Below are 17,957 nucleotides of genomic sequence, written 5' to 3'. Positions count from 1 at the left end.
ACTTTTTAAAGCTTAAAATGTATCAAAAGATTTTCCTTTTTTTTGGCCTGAAATTTAAGATTCTGTTCTACTGTGATCAATATTCGAAAGTGAAAGTACATAATTATGACACTAGTTTTTGAAAAGTTGGAAGTCAATAATAAAACAAAAACAATGAAATCAATGTTAAAATCTTTACTCAAACTTCAAGTACTTCTCTAGAAATCTACTCATCTAATATTATTTTTAAAAATTCTTATGACATTTTTAAACAAGAGAGGGTGTCAGCATATTTGCAAAATCAAATGAAATAACTTGCAGGGTTTAGTTTCAGTCCTTTAATTATGATTTTAAGTTTAAATTCTACTTAGTTTAACTGTGGCTTTTACCCTTTGAGGGTCAGTAAAATAATAAGCAATCAAGTATTGGGAGGGAGTCATTTATTAGAGACTTGGGCCTCATTTAGGGATAAATATTTAAATAAAAGCAACGTCTCTTCCCCTCCTCTTGCGAGTAACAAAACATTTTGCCCACCTAAATATTCTTCTGTTCCCGTATTTCTATAAAGTTTGGCAGCATCTCACTTTAGTTCTGTGGTTGGTATCCTAAACCGGTGACGACAACAGTTGTTACCATTTCTACTGTCTCTGTTGCTGCATGCTTCTCTCTCTCTGTCTGAAGTCATCAATGATGTCCCAGTTATGTGGGAACAGCTACAGCCTGATCAGTATTTTCGAGTGAATTTGTCTTGCTATCATGAAATTAGCAGAATAAGGAGTTTTTTTTTTTTTTGTTTTTTTTCCTCCATTGCCTTCCAGATATTTTGTTTGTTTTTAACCAATCTAGTCAGTTTGATGCAACAATAAGTGTGCATGTGTGTGTGTGTGTGTGTATATATATATATATATATATATATATATATATATATATATATATATATATATATATATATATATATATATATATACAGACATACACATATTTTATATATATATGATTTTTCTGTAGTGAATTTGTGTGATGGTTACCACCAAGTTTAAACTAACTTTAATCCAAGCTAAGCACAAGAATATTCTTTATGTCTATAATGTCCTTGCAGCTTCTAATTTTTAACATCACCCTTTAATCTAGACAAGTCCCTGCCAGGAAATTCGGATTGCGTTCAGTAATCCATTAGATGTGTGTATTTGGCATAGCAACATTTTTTTTCATTAAAATATCAAAACAATTTACATTTGAAATTAAAACAATGAACAGTTTCTCTTTCTCCAATCTTCCACCAATATCAAATATTTCTGTCTTCAAATATTTTCTCATTTGAATCTATTTGTTGTTTGCATTCATCTAATTATTATTTTTTTTTTTTCATTTTTTTTTTTTTTTTCAATTTCCTCAGTTTCTGCACCAAAATAATTTTTTGAAATCTCTCATCTCCATTTCTCTACTATATTATAACTCTCAATCTCTTTCTCTCTCTCTCTCTCTCTCTCTATATATATATATATATATATATATATATATATATATATATATATATATATAAAGTATGTATGAGTCTTGCACACATTGTCTGTGAGACAATTTACCATTTTACTTCAACCATTATTCTGCCTGGTTCCTGGCATGTGTTAACATTGAGGACTGACTCATATCACCAAGAAGACACCCAACCAATCCATTGTTGAGGTCTCCATCATCTCTTTACATATCTATTATTGACAATGTGACTAGGAGAATATTTTTAAAAAGGACAACAATGAATTGTAGCTTTACAAATGTTGATATTACAATTATTTCATTGTGATTCTATCTCAGATGATAATAATAATAATAATAATGATAATAATAATAATAATGGTTTCAGATTGAAGCAAATGGTCAATAATTTTGAGGGGAGAGGTTTACTCATAACCATCAACCTCATTACTTGATTGCTACTAAATTTTATTGACTCCAAAGAAATGAATGGCAAAGTTTACCTTGGCAAGTAGTCAGATCTATGTTTTAATGATCTTTGAGAGGTCAATAATAACAAAGTCACAATAAATATTTTTTTAAAAATACTTATTTACCAAAACATGATGGATTATATTAGTTATTGTTACCAGTTTGACAAATGAAGACATAATTATGATTGTTATTGATGACAGGATCAGTAGAACATCAGACAAAATACATTTTGGTATTTGTTCCAGGAATTTACACTCAGAGTTCAAATCCTGCTGAGTTCAACTTTGCCTTTCATCCTTTCAGGGTCAATAAATCAAGTACCACTTGAGTACTGGCATTGATGTAATCGACTATCCTCCTCCCCCAAATTTCAGGCCTTGTGCCTATAATAGAAAGGATTATTATTATTATCTTCATTAGGCTTTGTAGGATAGCAATTTCTTATCCGCAATTCTGTTTTGATTTTCATTTACATCTGATTTACTTATGTTGCTGTCTCTACAACTTTCTGGACCCTAATCCCTAATCACCCAGAGTTGGGAGGCTTCACTCCACTCCACACCAAACAAAATCCCACAAAATCAAAATCAGTCTTCTTCATCAATGTTTCTCTTTTATAGCAACAGCATTAGGGAACACTGATTGATGAATGACATGATTGATGAATAACAGAAAACAGTAACCTAGTTTCGGCTGCCCTGCCAAAAAGAGTGACAGTCTCCAAATCTCATCTCCTCTCCTCCTCACCCTCTAAATGTAGGAGACTTTTGCTTTGTTCAAAACAAACTCTTAAAGTCATTTAATTAGTCACACCATTAAGACCATCAATATTTTCAATTTAATTAATATTTCAAAAAAAGTGAAGCATTTTGTGTGTTGCTCTAAAAAAACCTTTCAACTTTATTTCTTTAAACAATATTTTGTACATACTTTTTATTGGTATTTTTGCCTGTTGTCTTTTAAAATTAAAAACACAGAAAACCTGTCACCTGATGTGTTTAGCAGCCAGTCAGAGCATTGTTTCAATTACTTTCTGATGCTACTGTGCAATATTTTAAAGACAACTTTGGTCACAGAGCCAAATGTTTCTTACGGTGGGATACACACTCCCACTAGTAGGGTGTGAGTATATATAGATACACACACACACACACCCGTGACTGGTCAAATGCAAGTAGCACTGGACACATAGTTGGTGTTTCATTTATTAATAGCTTGACTTAGCTCCTCATATTACTTGAACATGAACAACTCATGCCCACCTCCCAAGACCTTTGTCTCCAAATGTGTGAGGAGCTAGTCGTGTGTACTTTTTCTCACACACGATTAAAGTAAGACCAGGGACCAAGTCAACTTGTTAATATATATTAATGTTAAATACTAAGTTTGTACTTAAGGAGTGGGGTAGGTGAAGGATGTGGTGGGGGAAAATGGCAAGACATCAATTGCAAAACCCCATCATGTGGTGAGGAGGGGGCATGAAGTTAAAAGTTTTCGATGCCATTGAGTGGTACCTTGGACAAATATTTTTTCTGTTGCCCCAGCTTGACCTGCAGAAGCTAAATGGAAATCTGTTTGAAGGGTGATTGCTGATGGTAAACCTAACCCTTCAGCTAGTTTTACAATGGACCTGAACCATGCAAACATTTGAGTCAAATCTCCAGTCTGTGGTGAGTTACTTACCATCTTCCTACCAGTATTGGAGCCCTTCATGAGGGTCATGGACCTCACCTTTGCTAAATCAGAAAACAGAAAGAAATTCTTGGAAGATTTTTATTCAAAACTTATGAAAACAAGATATTTGTAGCCAGAGCCAGTTTCAGCCAGTTTGGTAACGAAAGGGTTAAAAAGTATACTAGTGCATTATTGTAATTTTTTCCTTTTTTTTTTTTGTCTTTGAGCACCAAAGTTATCAGATTTCTGTTCCTGTCTTCTTTGGTCTGCTACCTCTGCCCCATGGGCAGCCTTCAGTGTCACCTATGTGGCTGTCTTTGTTGTATGCAACATTTAATTCTTCTATAAGATGTGATGTGAGGGAGAGTTAGCTGCTATTTCCACTATTTTAAAGGCTCACTTGGTGATTCGTAGTAAAATATTGGTGAATGGCACAACTTTTCATGTTAGAGTTACAGATGAAATAGGTTTATGGTATTTCATTGGGTTCTCAGTTCCAATCCCTGTGAAAGCTTCCTTGTGGTGCCAGGGAGGAGATTGACATAATTAGCAGCTAAATATTAACACTGTTTACCTCAACAGATCTACACAGCAGATGTACTCTGACAGCTCTCCATTAAGAGATATATTTTAGCAGGTTATATGGAAGGGAACTACTCAATCAAAGCCATTCCATAAACACAACACCAAATCAGTTCTCTCAAATTGACTCTTAAAATGTTGCATATCAATTACACTGAATTTTTAGCAATCAATTTTTAATTTATTCAAATTTTTGAGGTAATTAACATGCCAAGAATCAAATTGAGACTTCATGCTCTTCTGTACTGTTTGAATAAAATTGTTATTGCAATACCACAAACCTAAAATCGGGTTGAGATATGCTGTGTTGCATATTTGTAGAATAGCTGAAATTGTTAGCATTAAATGAGTGACATTAAATATTTGTGAAACTAAATAGTAGAGGAAGATGGAAGTAAACAATTTCTAGTCTAATACTGAAACAAGAGGAAATGGTAGAGAGTCTGCAGTGTAAATGGAATCCATAAAGTGACCACCACCCAGCAGATAATAACAACAAAGTAGGATTCAGGGGTTTGGTGGTGGTTATTGTTTTCTACCTTAAACTGGAGTTATAATGTCTCATTTACTTCAAATTCTTAGATGTTTAAAACATTATAAAGGGAGGCTGATTGCAAAATTTCATCTCTCTCAAGGCTTGTTTGATCAAAGCCTGGAGGAAGATGAAACAGTCCACCCCTTTTTAATTGTATAGTTCACTCTACACTCGGTATTGAGTCCTTTTCTTAATAAATGTTTGTTATTGTTCATTAATGAATCACTGTGGCCCAAGATATTGCTGATTATGATTTTGATAATGAGTCTCATATCTTGAACAGGAAAATTTATGAATATTTTGTTTGTGTTTTTGTGCATGTGTGTGTGTGAGAGTGACAGAGAAAAAGAGTGAGTGAGTGAGTGAGTGAGAGAGAGAGAGAGTGAGAGAGTGAATATGTGTGTGTGTGTGTGTATTAGAAACTGTTGCATTGTAACAATTATTTCAAGTTGCTTGCTAACCAGGAAGTCTTCAAAAGGTTTTGAAAAAATGTAAATTATCATTGTCGTTGAGTGTTGTCAGGATGTGGAGTGTTGTCCATTTATGGATGAGGCAGTTGTTTGTTGGCTATGTCTGAAGAAGTTCATTTTGTTTCAACCTTACAATTTTCTAGGCAAAATTTGTGATTTGTTTCCAAAGAAACATAAAATAACACCTGATTTAACTCACAAATGGGTATCAATTCATGAAGTTCCTGGAAGTTCTACAATACACACTATGTCACATTTTGGATACCAAAAATAATTCTGCTATCACAATTTTAAAACTTTATTTTGTGAAATCTCATCAGAAGCTCACCTGGTCAGCATAAAATTTAAAATAGTGGCTACAATTAAACACTGGTTAAAACTCTAAATGTATACACCATATGTGTGTGTGTGTGTGCATGCGTGAACATGTGTGTGTGTGTGCTTCTAATTATTCATCATCATCATCACTTAACATACATTTTACATACTGGCATGGGTTAGACAGTTTAATAGGAGCTGGCAAGCCAGCAGACTGTGCCAAGCTCCAATGTCTGCTTTGGCATGGTTTCTAAGGCTGGATGCTCATAAATATCTTTTTAATATACATATATATATATATATATATATATATATATGCGAGTAAAAATAAATACAAAAAAGGTGGGGTTTTTTGTATGATTGTGTATAGAGGAATATATTATTTTGTTTAAAAGAGTTCCAACACTGTCTGTTTTTTATGTTTTATTTATATTCCTGCAGAACCAATGTTCCATATTCTATACCCCACATTGGTTCTGCAGGAATATAAATAAAACATAAAAAACAGACAGTCTTGGAACTCTTTTAAACAAAATAATATATATATATATATATATATATATATATATATATATATATATATATAATCACATTATATCACAATGATATTTAGAGGCAATCAGATAGAGACAGTTGTTATTTTCAATGTTGCTTATCTTCAATTGAGATTTTTCCACCTGTACATGCTATAAATTTCAAACTTTTTGTTGTTTAAAGTCTAAAATACATGGTGCTGTTTGTTGAAAGGAAATTGTCCATAGTTTCTCTGTTGAAATTTAAAACTAAACATACTTCAGAAATTATAAATCAGTTTGAAAAGAATATTTTTTTTAACTTCATAAAAATTATTCAAATCTCATCAACATTGTATCATTAAGATATTTTTAATTTGTCATTAAGATACATTATGATATGTCAGTGAATATTAATATATCATCAAGATATATTAATATATCATTAAGTGCCTTAATGTATCGTTAAGATATTTTTAATGCTGATCAAGAAAAAAAAAATGTTGTTTTGTACCAAATCTTTGGTTTTATGTTGAAAAAAAAAGTCCTATTTGTTTATTGCACTCCCAAATCTTCTACATGAGAGAGATCCTTATACAAGTTGTAGCTCTTCCTTGTCATCAGCTTTGAGTTCCAATACTTGGTGTAGTCTGTGCTCTGTCCGTAAGTTAAATGTGGCAGTGACACCTAGTCTTATGCAACCTCAACAGTCTGGGTTTAAAATGGTGCTTTATGTTTATTAGTATTTAAGCAACTAGCAGAGTTGCTTTGTTATTTGCCTAAGGAACTAAACGTGACTGTTCTCAATTATATGTTGTATTGCATGTTAGCTTGCTCACTGTGCCGTATGCTTCGATTTCTGTTTTGAATTTTTTTACATTTTCTTACATTTTTCAAAAGTTCTTTATTGAATATTTAGTCTCTTTTTAAACTATTCTAAAATAGTTGAACTATTTAATTTGTAAACTTTTCAAGTTTCATAATTTCTTTCTTAATTTTTATTCTATTTTTAGCATTTCTTTAATTTGATAGATTAAAACTAATATTCCAAGTATTTTGCATGAATATCTTAAAGTAGCATCCTATGTTCCTCTGTCCAAAATGTTATTCTACTAAAACAAAATCCTATATCAATATGTTGTTTGTTTTTCATTTAATATATTTCTAATGCATTAGTAATTCTATTTATAATAGTTTCAATTTGTTGTACATTTAGCATAATTTCATTAATTTAACAACTCATTAATTAGGAATCTAAGCTCATCACTGAGATTGATGTATCTAATTATAAATATAAGAAATTATAATGTTTAAGTGACTTCACAAGTACCAGGCAATACAAAGTTTTTAACAGGAAATCCTGAGAATCATTTGTGTGTTTTTTTTTTATTGTTTGGATTCCAAATACTTTAAAACTAATCTTATTATCTTCACAACAATTTGATAATTACTCTCTACTGTGGATATATTGTTTCTGTAACAGCAATATTTCATTGGTTCTGCTGTTGTAATAGATTTAATTCTTAGCCCAATGCTGCTTTATTCATCAAACATCCTTAATTAGAAATAACACTATCATTTTACTTTCATTTTTTTTTTTTTCAATTGTATAAGATTATTTATTTGTAGAATAAAAACGATTTTTTTTTCTGTTGGTAGAATAAATTGAAGTCAGAGAACATTTGAATACATTTTATTGTAGCATGTAAATACCAGTGAGGGTTATGTGAAATATTTTAAAAATAATTTGAGCTAATTACTTTAAAACTAAGCATGAAGTTTAATAATATATTTTCTTCTTTTTTTGACAATTTAAATTTGTAATAACTTTCAAAAAGCGAAAATGAATATTGTAAAATGATGCAGAAATTTATTTTGAAACAGAAGATTTCAAGCAATTTTGTTTTATCTTTTAGAACTATTTCCGTGATCGATGGAATCTATTCGACTTTATCATCGTGATTGGAAGTATTATAGATGTAGTTACAACAAATGTATTATCTAGTGTAAGTATTTAGTTGAATATTTCCTTTTGTTACCCATTCAGATGATCACCAATCACCATGCAACTCATGTACCACCCAGTTTATAACTTCTTTCAACAACAGATAGAAGCAAAGTATTGCCCACATTTTCGGAAAGTTTTACTTCAAAATTGGAAAACTTAGCTATCAAGCGAAGGAAGACGAACTCACCCGGCCATAATTTTTAAGAGGAATATTTTTTTAACTATCACCGGTGTTCTTGTGTTTTAAAAAACAAAACATTTATAGGAAAGTGGGTTATACATCATTAGATGTACACCTGACTTTCCTATATTAAATTAAGAATTTGAACGGAACGCTGAACTCCAAACTATCAACACAAACAACATTTATTCAAGGTGGAAAATATACATCTTTAATTTTGTTTGTTGAGGCGCCTTCTGTGTGTGGGAACATGGTTGTTGGGACGTTGGTATATTGATGTGAGCTGTCTAGCGTGAGTTCGAAAGATGGAGAGACAGCTAGACACGTCCTTGCTCAATCGCTGGCCAGCAAGAAAGAGTTCGATTAAAGCGGGAAAGCTTGGTTGTTGAATTCCACGCATGCGTGAGACTACGCATGCGCACGGCGTTACTACACATTCTTTGCAGAGAACAATTATCTTTTAGAGAAACTGAAGAGATGAAGAGATGTCTTGTTCATGCTAGATAGGAAACCAATGGCTTTTTTCTAAACTGTTACGTTACACATTTGAACATCGAGACTTTTCGCTTGGTTTCATCATCATCATCGTTTAACGTCTGGCATGGGTGGGACGGTTTGACAAGAGTCGGCCAAGTAGGAGCAAGCACCAGCTTCTGTAACTGTTTTGGCAGGATTTATACAACTGGATGCCCTTCCTAATACCAACCGTCCGACACCTGTTCCTTATTATTAATACTGTGATTTTACACTCTAAGTTGCCAGGAAATAAACCAAAACATCGGATGGTAGTTTTTAGGAAATATACCTTAAAACGGAACATCAAAAGAAACTAGCCTTGACACTTGACATATAGTAACACGTTATCTGCCTGGATGTTCATATCCCTCCTCTTACTATATATATATTTTATGAATAGGGTTAAAATCCAAGCTGTGGCCTCTTGAACTACATCTTATTCCAGTATTCCGAATCGTCTGCAGATGTTATATTTGTTTGAGATATGCATAAGAGTTGAAAATTCCAGAAAATATTTTTTGCAGAGTGATTATTTATGAAAACAGGAGATTGAAAAAATTGTTGGCATTATTTATTCACCATTAAACATATTTCATTTGCTAACAAGAATTATAGGAATTATACATGTAGTGGAAACATGTAAGATATCTTTTATGGGAAATTCTTCAGATAGGAAATCAAGTAATATTTGATTCTAATAGGAGATATCTTATCATATAGTAGAAACATATACAATTTTGTTTTTCCTTTTAGCAAATGAAATACGTGTAATGGTGAATAAATGATACCAACAATTTTTACAATCTCCTGTTTTGATGTGTGTGTGTGTGTTTTATGCACTTAAATGTTTAGAAATGTGTTCCATTGTTGTTACCCTGACACATTTGCAACAATGCACAAATTTTTAATCCAGATTTAACTACAGTAATTAGCTTCAATGTGTAGTTTCCAAAGCTGTAGATCATAGGACAACCAAGAAAATGTTACAAAGACAAAATCTTTTGAAATATATTATGTAAAACGGTAATGAATATATTACGCAATAAGCCATAGATAGGCATTAAGACCACAATACAGTATTTACTACAAATAAAACAAAGAAATATTTCCACAAGAATTATATTAAATGCTAATATTTTTAATTAGATTTTTGTAAAACTGTGTTTTATTTAAATAGTAAAAAAAAAAAAAAAGGTCAGATGAATTATTGATTTGCCAAAATAGATCATGGAAAATTATTGATTGTAAGGTAATTGGGTTGTGATGGTAAAAAGATTAACAGTTGGTGTTCTGAACAAATTTTGACAGTTATTGTTAATAAAGCAGAAAGCTTGTCGAATCATTAGAACATCAGACAAAACGAGTAACAGCTTTTCTTGTAACCCTTTAGCTTCTGAGTTCAAATTGTGCTTGACTTTGTTTTCCATTCTTTCAAAATTGATAAAATAAGTAACAGTCGGGCACTGTGGAGGGGGGGGGTCAAAGTAATTGACTAACCTTTTTTCTTGAAGACTGCTGGCCTTGTGCCATAGTTTGCAACCACTACTATTATCAAGAATATTATTCTGTCATAGTTTTAGTCAACCATGGGACTTCTGGACTGGCTCCCATGCAGGTAGCACATAAAAACCCCTTTTGAGCATGGTTGTAGCCAGAACCGCCTGACTGGCCCTTGTGCCGATGGCATGTAAAAGCACCCACTACACTCAGAGTGGTTGGCGTTAGGAAGGACATCCAGCTGTAGAAACTTTGCCAGATCAGATTGAGCCTGGTGCAGCCTCTGGCTCACCAGTCCTCAGTCAAACCGTCCAATCCATGCCAGCATGGAAAGCGGACATTAAACAATGATGATTAAGGGGTATGGGTCTCTTTGGAGTGCTCAGTCACTTGCATGTTAATTTCATGAGCAGGCAGTTCCTTTGATTGGATCAACTGGAACACTTGACGTCGTAACCAAGGGGGTGACAGTTTAGAAAACTATTACAATTTTAAAATATTGAATAGAGGAGGAAGACAAGACAACAGTTTATACTCTACCTAATATTTTGATATTCCAGTGTTAAAATCCCTTTTCCAATAAAGAATGCCTTTTATTTTTTGATTAACAGTTTCTGTGTATTCTTTTGGTTCAAAACTTAATTCACAACATTTCTGCTTTCAGGCATCTTCCTTTCGAACAGGAAGTTTCAGGTTATTTAGAGCGGCACGACTTATCAAGCTACTACGTCAAGGTTATACCATCAGATTACTATTATGGACGTTCTTACAATCCTTTAAAGTAAGTTTATCATGATTTCGTTATTAAAATTATAAAGTTGGGATGGGATTGAACCCAGAATCATGAATTTGTGAATGAAGTAACCTACTAAACAATACACATCTAAATATTTCATGACACTGAAGAGTCATATTGGCCATTTATGATTATCAATTACCATATTTTCTGGCATACTAGTCAAATTTTTCAGAAGAAAATTTACTACAAAACAAAAAAATGAAAGGTAAGTAGACTTAAATACCAAAACAACTTGGTATGAAAAAATTTCATATGAAATGCAGCAGGATTTGGTAAGGTAGTGACAATGTTTGAATGCTTACACTCTATCCTATATCAACTTGTATGTGAGAAAATATGGTATCTGTTTTATTTGCAATTTTAGATCAGAAAATGTTTGTGAAATAATTACAAGAAAGAATGCACTATTTCGTTTTAATTACTTTTACACTAAACATGTTGAGATCTCATAGCACTGACATATGTCCACAAATGTCACTCACACCTACTGAATATCACATAATCTTTGCTTTCACTTCCACATGACTACTAACAACCTACTGAGCTTATTGATACTGAAATATGTTTACAGTTATCACCTCTGCCTGCCAAACATCACACTATACATTCCTCTACTCTCTTTGCTTCATTTTGATACATCTGTAGTTATTTAGAATTACCCATCTTCCATCATTAAATATCTCCTACTTTATTTCCAGCTACTAAATGTCTATATATAATGTCTATAAAATATTTCAAACTCTTGTCTTCTTATTTCTTCCAGGCCTTGCCGTACGTGTGCCTTCTGATTGCAATGCTCTTTTTTATTTATGCCATTATTGGAATGCAAGTAAGTGAACCATTCCTTTATTTCCAATTCCACATAACTTTTTTCATTCAATGGTTTGCCAGAATTGTTAGAGAATTCAACAAAATGTTCTACAGTAGCTACTCTGGCTCTTTAGGTTCTGAAGTCAAATCCTGCTAATGTTGTCTTTGCTTTTCATTCCACCAAAATTGATAAAGTATCAGTCAAATACTGGTGTTTTATTTATGTATTCTTATAATGCATCTTGGGCAAGAATGGAATTATAGAACTAAGACCACATTACCTCAATTTCTTGTCTCCTATACAAACAAATTATATTAACAACAAATGTTTTAAACATGGCCAAATAAAAAAAAAGAAAACACTTATTTTTAGTGGGAAATTTGTCTTGCAATAGTTTTCTACATTTATATTTCATGTCAATATTTTATTGTTTTTTGTAGGTATTTGGGAATATTCGACTTGATTCAAAGACGTCCATTAATAGGCATAATAATTTTAGGTCATTTTCTCAAGCTGTTCTACTACTGTTTAGGTAAGTTATTAAAATCAACTTAATTATTTTTATACCTGTTTGAAGCTGCTATATTGAGTTTGTGGCTAAATGTAGTTCTGCAATAAGGTGTGATAGTAGCTGTTTAGTTGAGTTCTTTGAGGTTTCAAGTTGCCACTGAATATCTTGGGGTGATACCTTCAACTATATGTGAACGTTGAATGACCAGCAGTGTTAGAAAAGGAACAAGGTTTCATACAAACAAGCAACAGAAGAAGTAGTTGTGTGTGTGTGTGTGTGACTATGTAGTATTAAAAGATGTGCATGAGTGTGTGTGTGTGTGTGTGTGTGTGTGTGCAGTGGAAACCAGAATATGAATGGGTGTATAGTGAAGTGTATATTATCAGCATTTTAATAGATATGTTTGAGTCTTTGTTTTAATAAGCTATGAATGCACTTTTGATTCATCTGTTCTTGGTTTACTGCTTTAACATCAAATTATTGTTTGTTTCATTTAAAGTAGGCTTCCCTGCTCATTCCCACTGTCAGCTACTCTTTTAAGTATTAACACATTTCACTAAAATCCTAGATGTTTTCTTTTATTATTGAAGATCAGGTTGTAACAGTGTTTCACTGGTAAGGTGTCATAAAAGTGAAACTTGTACACAGGTCTCATCACCTTAACAAGCTTCAAACTCACCCAACCTCACTGTATTATGTTTGTAAGAAATTTATATTCTGTGACGGTAGTCATGGACAAAGAAGAAGGAATAAGTGTTTAATAGAGAACTAATTGTTACTAATTATATATTTGATGTTAATTATTCTGACAATGAAAGGAAAGAGAGATCAAAATTTATTTATCTGTTGTGTGGGATTAGGGTTAGGGTTGTGGATTCATGGTCATAGGAACATTGGCTCACATCCTGGATTGGATAGTGTAATGTGTCCTTGGGCAAGGCACTTCATTTCATGTTGCTTTATTAGTCCATTTAGTTGGAAATGGATACCAACAACAGCTTGGAGTGAGATTAATGTTTCAATGGACTGTTCTATCCAGGAACAATGAGGTATTTTTTTATTCTCAGGTGCTTAAACAGGTCAGAAACCAAAAACTGTTTAACTATTTGTGTTTTATAAAATATATTTACTGATCCAATCAACCAGATCACTAATTATGCATGGCTTGTTTCATTTCAGATGTGCCACAGGTGAAAGTTGGCAGCAAATTATGTTGAGTTGTCTCTCAGGCCGGCCATGTGATCCTGAGTCCAAAATGTCAGATAATTCGTGTGGATTGGATATCGCTTATGGTTATTTTGTAACATTTATATTTTTTTGTTCATTTCTTGTAAGTATGTCTCCAGTTCATTGATTTATTATTATTATTATTATTTATTATTATTATTATTATTATTATTATTATTATTATTATTATTATTATTATCCTTGGTGTGCACAAATGCTTTACATTTGGAACCAATGTCCTTGATGTTGGGTCACAACCAGTTCCCTTACATATTAAGGACCTTTCTTACAATCCTTGCTGTTCCCAGCAGAGAGCAGATTTCTGAATTAATGCAACTCTCATAGTTACACCAATCTCAATAAGGAAACTGTCAACTTTATTGGTGATGGTAGCTTGGGCAACTGTAACAACTGGGATTACTTTTGTAGAAAACAACTTCCAGTTTTCATATTTCCATGGCCAAGTCCTGCTATTTTCCTATTTTCTTCTGTTCTTTGATCCCTACATTCTGGTCTGCAGATATAGCTGCATTTATGATGACATTCACTTCTTTTACCCCATTTTGTCCAGTACTTTAGTATCTGGTTACCTTGCTTGAGGTTTATGATCAGTCTGTTTCATGAAACCCTGTAAGATCTTGGATTACTGTATGCATTAATCCATGGGAACACAATTGAGGGATTTGGGAAGCCAGGAATTGGGGCTGGAGGAGGGGTTATAAAATGTCTCCAATTCTTCAACAACCACTTCTGAATCTTCCTAGAGATATGGCCAGGATTTAAATCCTGCTGCCACACATGACATTCCATTAGCAACACTCTCCAGCCAGGGTTTGACCACAGTTTCCAGCAGCTTCACATCGCCATCTAAATTTGAGCCTAAGACCCTGTTCAGAGATGAGGGGATGGATGCCAACATGTGAATGCAGTCAGAGTGCTTGCTGTGTCTTTCCCTGCTTCGTAGTCTCTGTTGCAGCTGACAGCCTTTTCAGTATCCACAAGATATTGAGCAGCAGCTATGATGTTGGCCTTTTGATATCCGGTGTGAACCACCATGACACATTTCCCAATATTCAGATGGTTTCTTGTCCTCCACAATTTTAATCTTCATGTTCCATTGCCATTGATTTACTCACCAACACTTCAAGTTATCCCTGAAAAAAAGGAGACATAAAAAAAAAATCAATGATTTGGCCCCAAACCCCTGTATATGTATGTGCGTATATATACATGTGTATGTATGAATTATAATATATACTTTTGTACACAATAATTTCTCAATTTTTTTAAATTTTAATTATTGTGTACAAAAGTATATACCATTCATACATGTATATATACACACAAAGGCACCAAACTAAAATTTTTTGTTGCAGTAAGCAGTTTAATTTCCCAGTCATGATGTTCTTGGTTCAATCCCACTGCATGGTACCTTGGCCCAGTGTCATTTACTATAGCCTTGCATCAACTCAAGCCTTGGAAGTGAAATTGGGTTCATGGAAACTGTAGAAGCCCATCAGAAGGATTGTCCCTCTAATTTAAAAGTTCAGCCTTATCTCACACCGTGTCACACAAACTCAGCTTGAAAATGACATGCCTGTGGAATACTCAGTCACTTATATGGTAATTTGACAAGTTTGTAATCAAATTGATTGAACAACTGATTATTGAAACTGATGGATGAGTGACTGAGACTCTACCAGAACATCACAAATGACACTATCAGGCCAGTGAAGACCAATCAAGTCTTCATTGGTCATATCTTTGCACCAGGAATGTTTCTGTTTATGGTACTGGCCCCAGATGACCATCAGGTTGTTTTTGTTATCAGTCTTCCCTTAATATTTATTCTCTCACATATTACCCAATATATCTTTGTCCACATTTTTACAGATGCTTAATCTTTTTGTTGCCGTAATTATGGATAACTTTGACTATCTAACAAGAGATAGTTCAATTCTTGGTCCACATCATTTAGACGAATATAACAGAGTTTGGGCGGAGTATGACCCTGTTGCAACGTAAGTGTTTGTCAACTTTTTATTTCAACTAAATTTTTTTCTCTGTCTTTTATTAAAATATATTTGAATGGAACTCATTTGGCAAATGATTTGATCTGAAAGTGGATGCAAACTATGGAATCATCAGAAGGAAGAAAAACAGTTCTGTCGTATCTGTTTTGCTCTTTATATTTCGAGTTCAAATTCCCTCTCTTCAAAATTACTGTAAAAACCCACGTAATTTATGCACTTTTTTCACAAAAACAAAAACAAACTTTAGGGGGTACATAAATTACATAAGTAGATTGTTTCCAGAATTTTTTTTGGAAATTTTCTTTTTTGTTGGAAAATGACGTACGGGAAGTTGACTCATTTAATGTCAGAGAAGGTTTTTACAGAAAAAATAATAAACAGGTTTTAATCAACATTACTATGTATTGATGTTTCTGCTCTTTATTGTTTGATGTTAGTAAACTGACTTTTCTTCATTTTCAATTTTAAATTACTCAGCATTATTCTCTATCAGATTATTTCTTTGATAATATTCTTTTTACAGAGGGAGAATACATTACACTGACATGTATGAAATGTTGAAGAGAATGGAGCCACCTGTAGGTTTTGGGAAAAATTGCCCCTACAGATTGGCCTATAGAGTATGTGATTTTAAAGTTTGTTCTCTGTTGCTTTTGCCTTATTTATAAACTGCTTAAACTTTAAACATCACTTTTAATTTAAAGTGGTACATTTAGCTCTTACTCAGATTATATTTGTAAAATATCCAATTCAAGTAAAATGAATGTTTGTATTCATGGATTTTCATTAGGTTTTCATTAGCAAACCAAAAAGTAATAAAATATTTCAGTCATCAATTTCGAGCTATGCTTTTTTTTCTGTTCTGCAGAAATTAATACGAATGAATATGCCAGTAAATGAAGATGGAACTGTACATTTTTCAACAACCCTTTTTGCTTTAGTTCGAGAGTCATTGTCAATAAAAATAAGTTCAGGTAAGTCCAACCTCTACTTTACATGGGGGAGGAAGGTATCTCCTTCTTATCTCCCTATTCTATTGCTACAACACTGGCCTTTGTTCCTTATTGCTGTTGACTCTCATTCCATCATCACACAAACATTTCCAACTCTCTTTGTTAACCACATTTTATCATCCTTCCCCGTGCAGGACTTCTTCCTCCCCAGAATATCGATCACAATGGAATTACCCCTCTCTTCACCTTTTTTTCTGACATCAATTAAAACTGCAACTATTGTTTACCACATCAACTGTCAGGGTCTGGTGAAGACTTTGGCTACCATTCCAATAAAAAATGGAATAAAAGAAAGGCTATAAACATTCTGTTTCCATAATGTCTCAAATGATTAATGTTTTGTTTGTTGTCTTTTACAGCTGATGAAATGGATAGGAAAGATGAAGAGATGCGAGAAGTTATCAAACGGGTGTGGCCTGTACATGGGAAAAAAATTGTAGATCTTCTTGTTCCTCCAAACCATGGTAAGTAAAAACATCATCATTTCATTACTCCATACATGTTTCAGTCTTATTCAATCTCATCAGTGTAACATAATCTTGCCATTATTTTTCTTAGATCACTATAAAAGGTTATGACATATTTTACAGTTTACTACAACTCTTTTGATTTGTTTTTAACCTAGAAGATGGTGCCCCAGCATGGCCACTGTCTATAGCTATTATTTGTTTGCATCAACAAAGGAACAAAAGTTGCTTACCCTACTAGAAATAGCAGCCTAATCTCCTTCATCCCCCCCACCTCCATACATGCACCCACATTCCCTTTAAATTAAAAATAGTGCTAGATGGCCATGGTAAGAATAGTTTTCATCATAGACCTGCTTGATGAGGCCTGATCTAGGGTGAAATAGTCACTGAAACTACTTTTTATCTCACATTTCAATCAGGTGGGGTTTTTTTCTCTCTCTCTAATCACTGGAAAATATTGGGTTTTTTTCAGAATTAAACGATCGGAAATTGACAGTTGGAAAAATCTACACTGGACTTTTAGTAGCTGAAAACTGGCGAGCTTACAAAGCGAGTCAAAACCAGAATAATAGTTTAAAAATGGTAAGTAATAAAAAAAAAACTACATCCAGAATTTTTTATTATTTTGTTATTAAAGAGTTGTCTTCTTTTTTAAATTTCAAAAGTGATAAATTATGTCCTGATAAAATATAAACAAGCCTTTTAGGACAGTTTTAATGAGTTCCTTGTTGTGAATCTAATGAGAGAACCGTTTCTAGTTTTATTTGCTTTATTTCAGAATTATATAAACTGTTGATTTTGAAAATTAAAATACATTTTTGTTCTGGATATTTGTGCTATATTCAACGTAGTATATTTCTTTTACACACAT

The 17,957-nt window shown here is 33.0% G+C and overlaps 1 protein-coding gene across 50 annotated transcripts in view; it reads left to right on the top strand.

The window, feature by feature from the left end:
* Positions 1-17,957, top strand: part of LOC106879088 (voltage-dependent calcium channel type A subunit alpha-1) — a 676,127-nt gene that overhangs the window by 588,839 nt on the left and 69,331 nt on the right. For all 50 annotated transcript variants that reach the window (XM_089338755.1, XM_089338752.1, XM_089338751.1 and 47 more), the window contains 10 exons: positions 7,937-8,026; positions 10,887-11,003; positions 11,785-11,850; positions 12,273-12,364; positions 13,523-13,673; positions 15,464-15,591; positions 16,127-16,223; positions 16,472-16,577; positions 16,976-17,080; positions 17,559-17,668. In XM_089338755.1, coding sequence (XP_089194881.1) covers positions 7,937-8,026; positions 10,887-11,003; positions 11,785-11,850; positions 12,273-12,364; positions 13,523-13,673; positions 15,464-15,591; positions 16,127-16,223; positions 16,472-16,577; positions 16,976-17,080; positions 17,559-17,668 — 1,062 coding nt within the window. The remainder of the gene's footprint in view (positions 1-7,936; positions 8,027-10,886; positions 11,004-11,784; positions 11,851-12,272; positions 12,365-13,522; positions 13,674-15,463; positions 15,592-16,126; positions 16,224-16,471; positions 16,578-16,975; positions 17,081-17,558; positions 17,669-17,957) is intronic.

Source organism: Octopus bimaculoides, chromosome 21, assembly GCF_046866305.1.
Source record: "Octopus bimaculoides isolate indiv1 chromosome 21, ASM4686630v1, whole genome shotgun sequence".
Taxonomy (NCBI): domain Eukaryota; kingdom Metazoa; phylum Mollusca; class Cephalopoda; order Octopoda; family Octopodidae; genus Octopus; species Octopus bimaculoides.
Note: the sequence above shows the minus strand (reverse complement) of the source record. Positions and strands in the feature narration are given on the sequence as shown.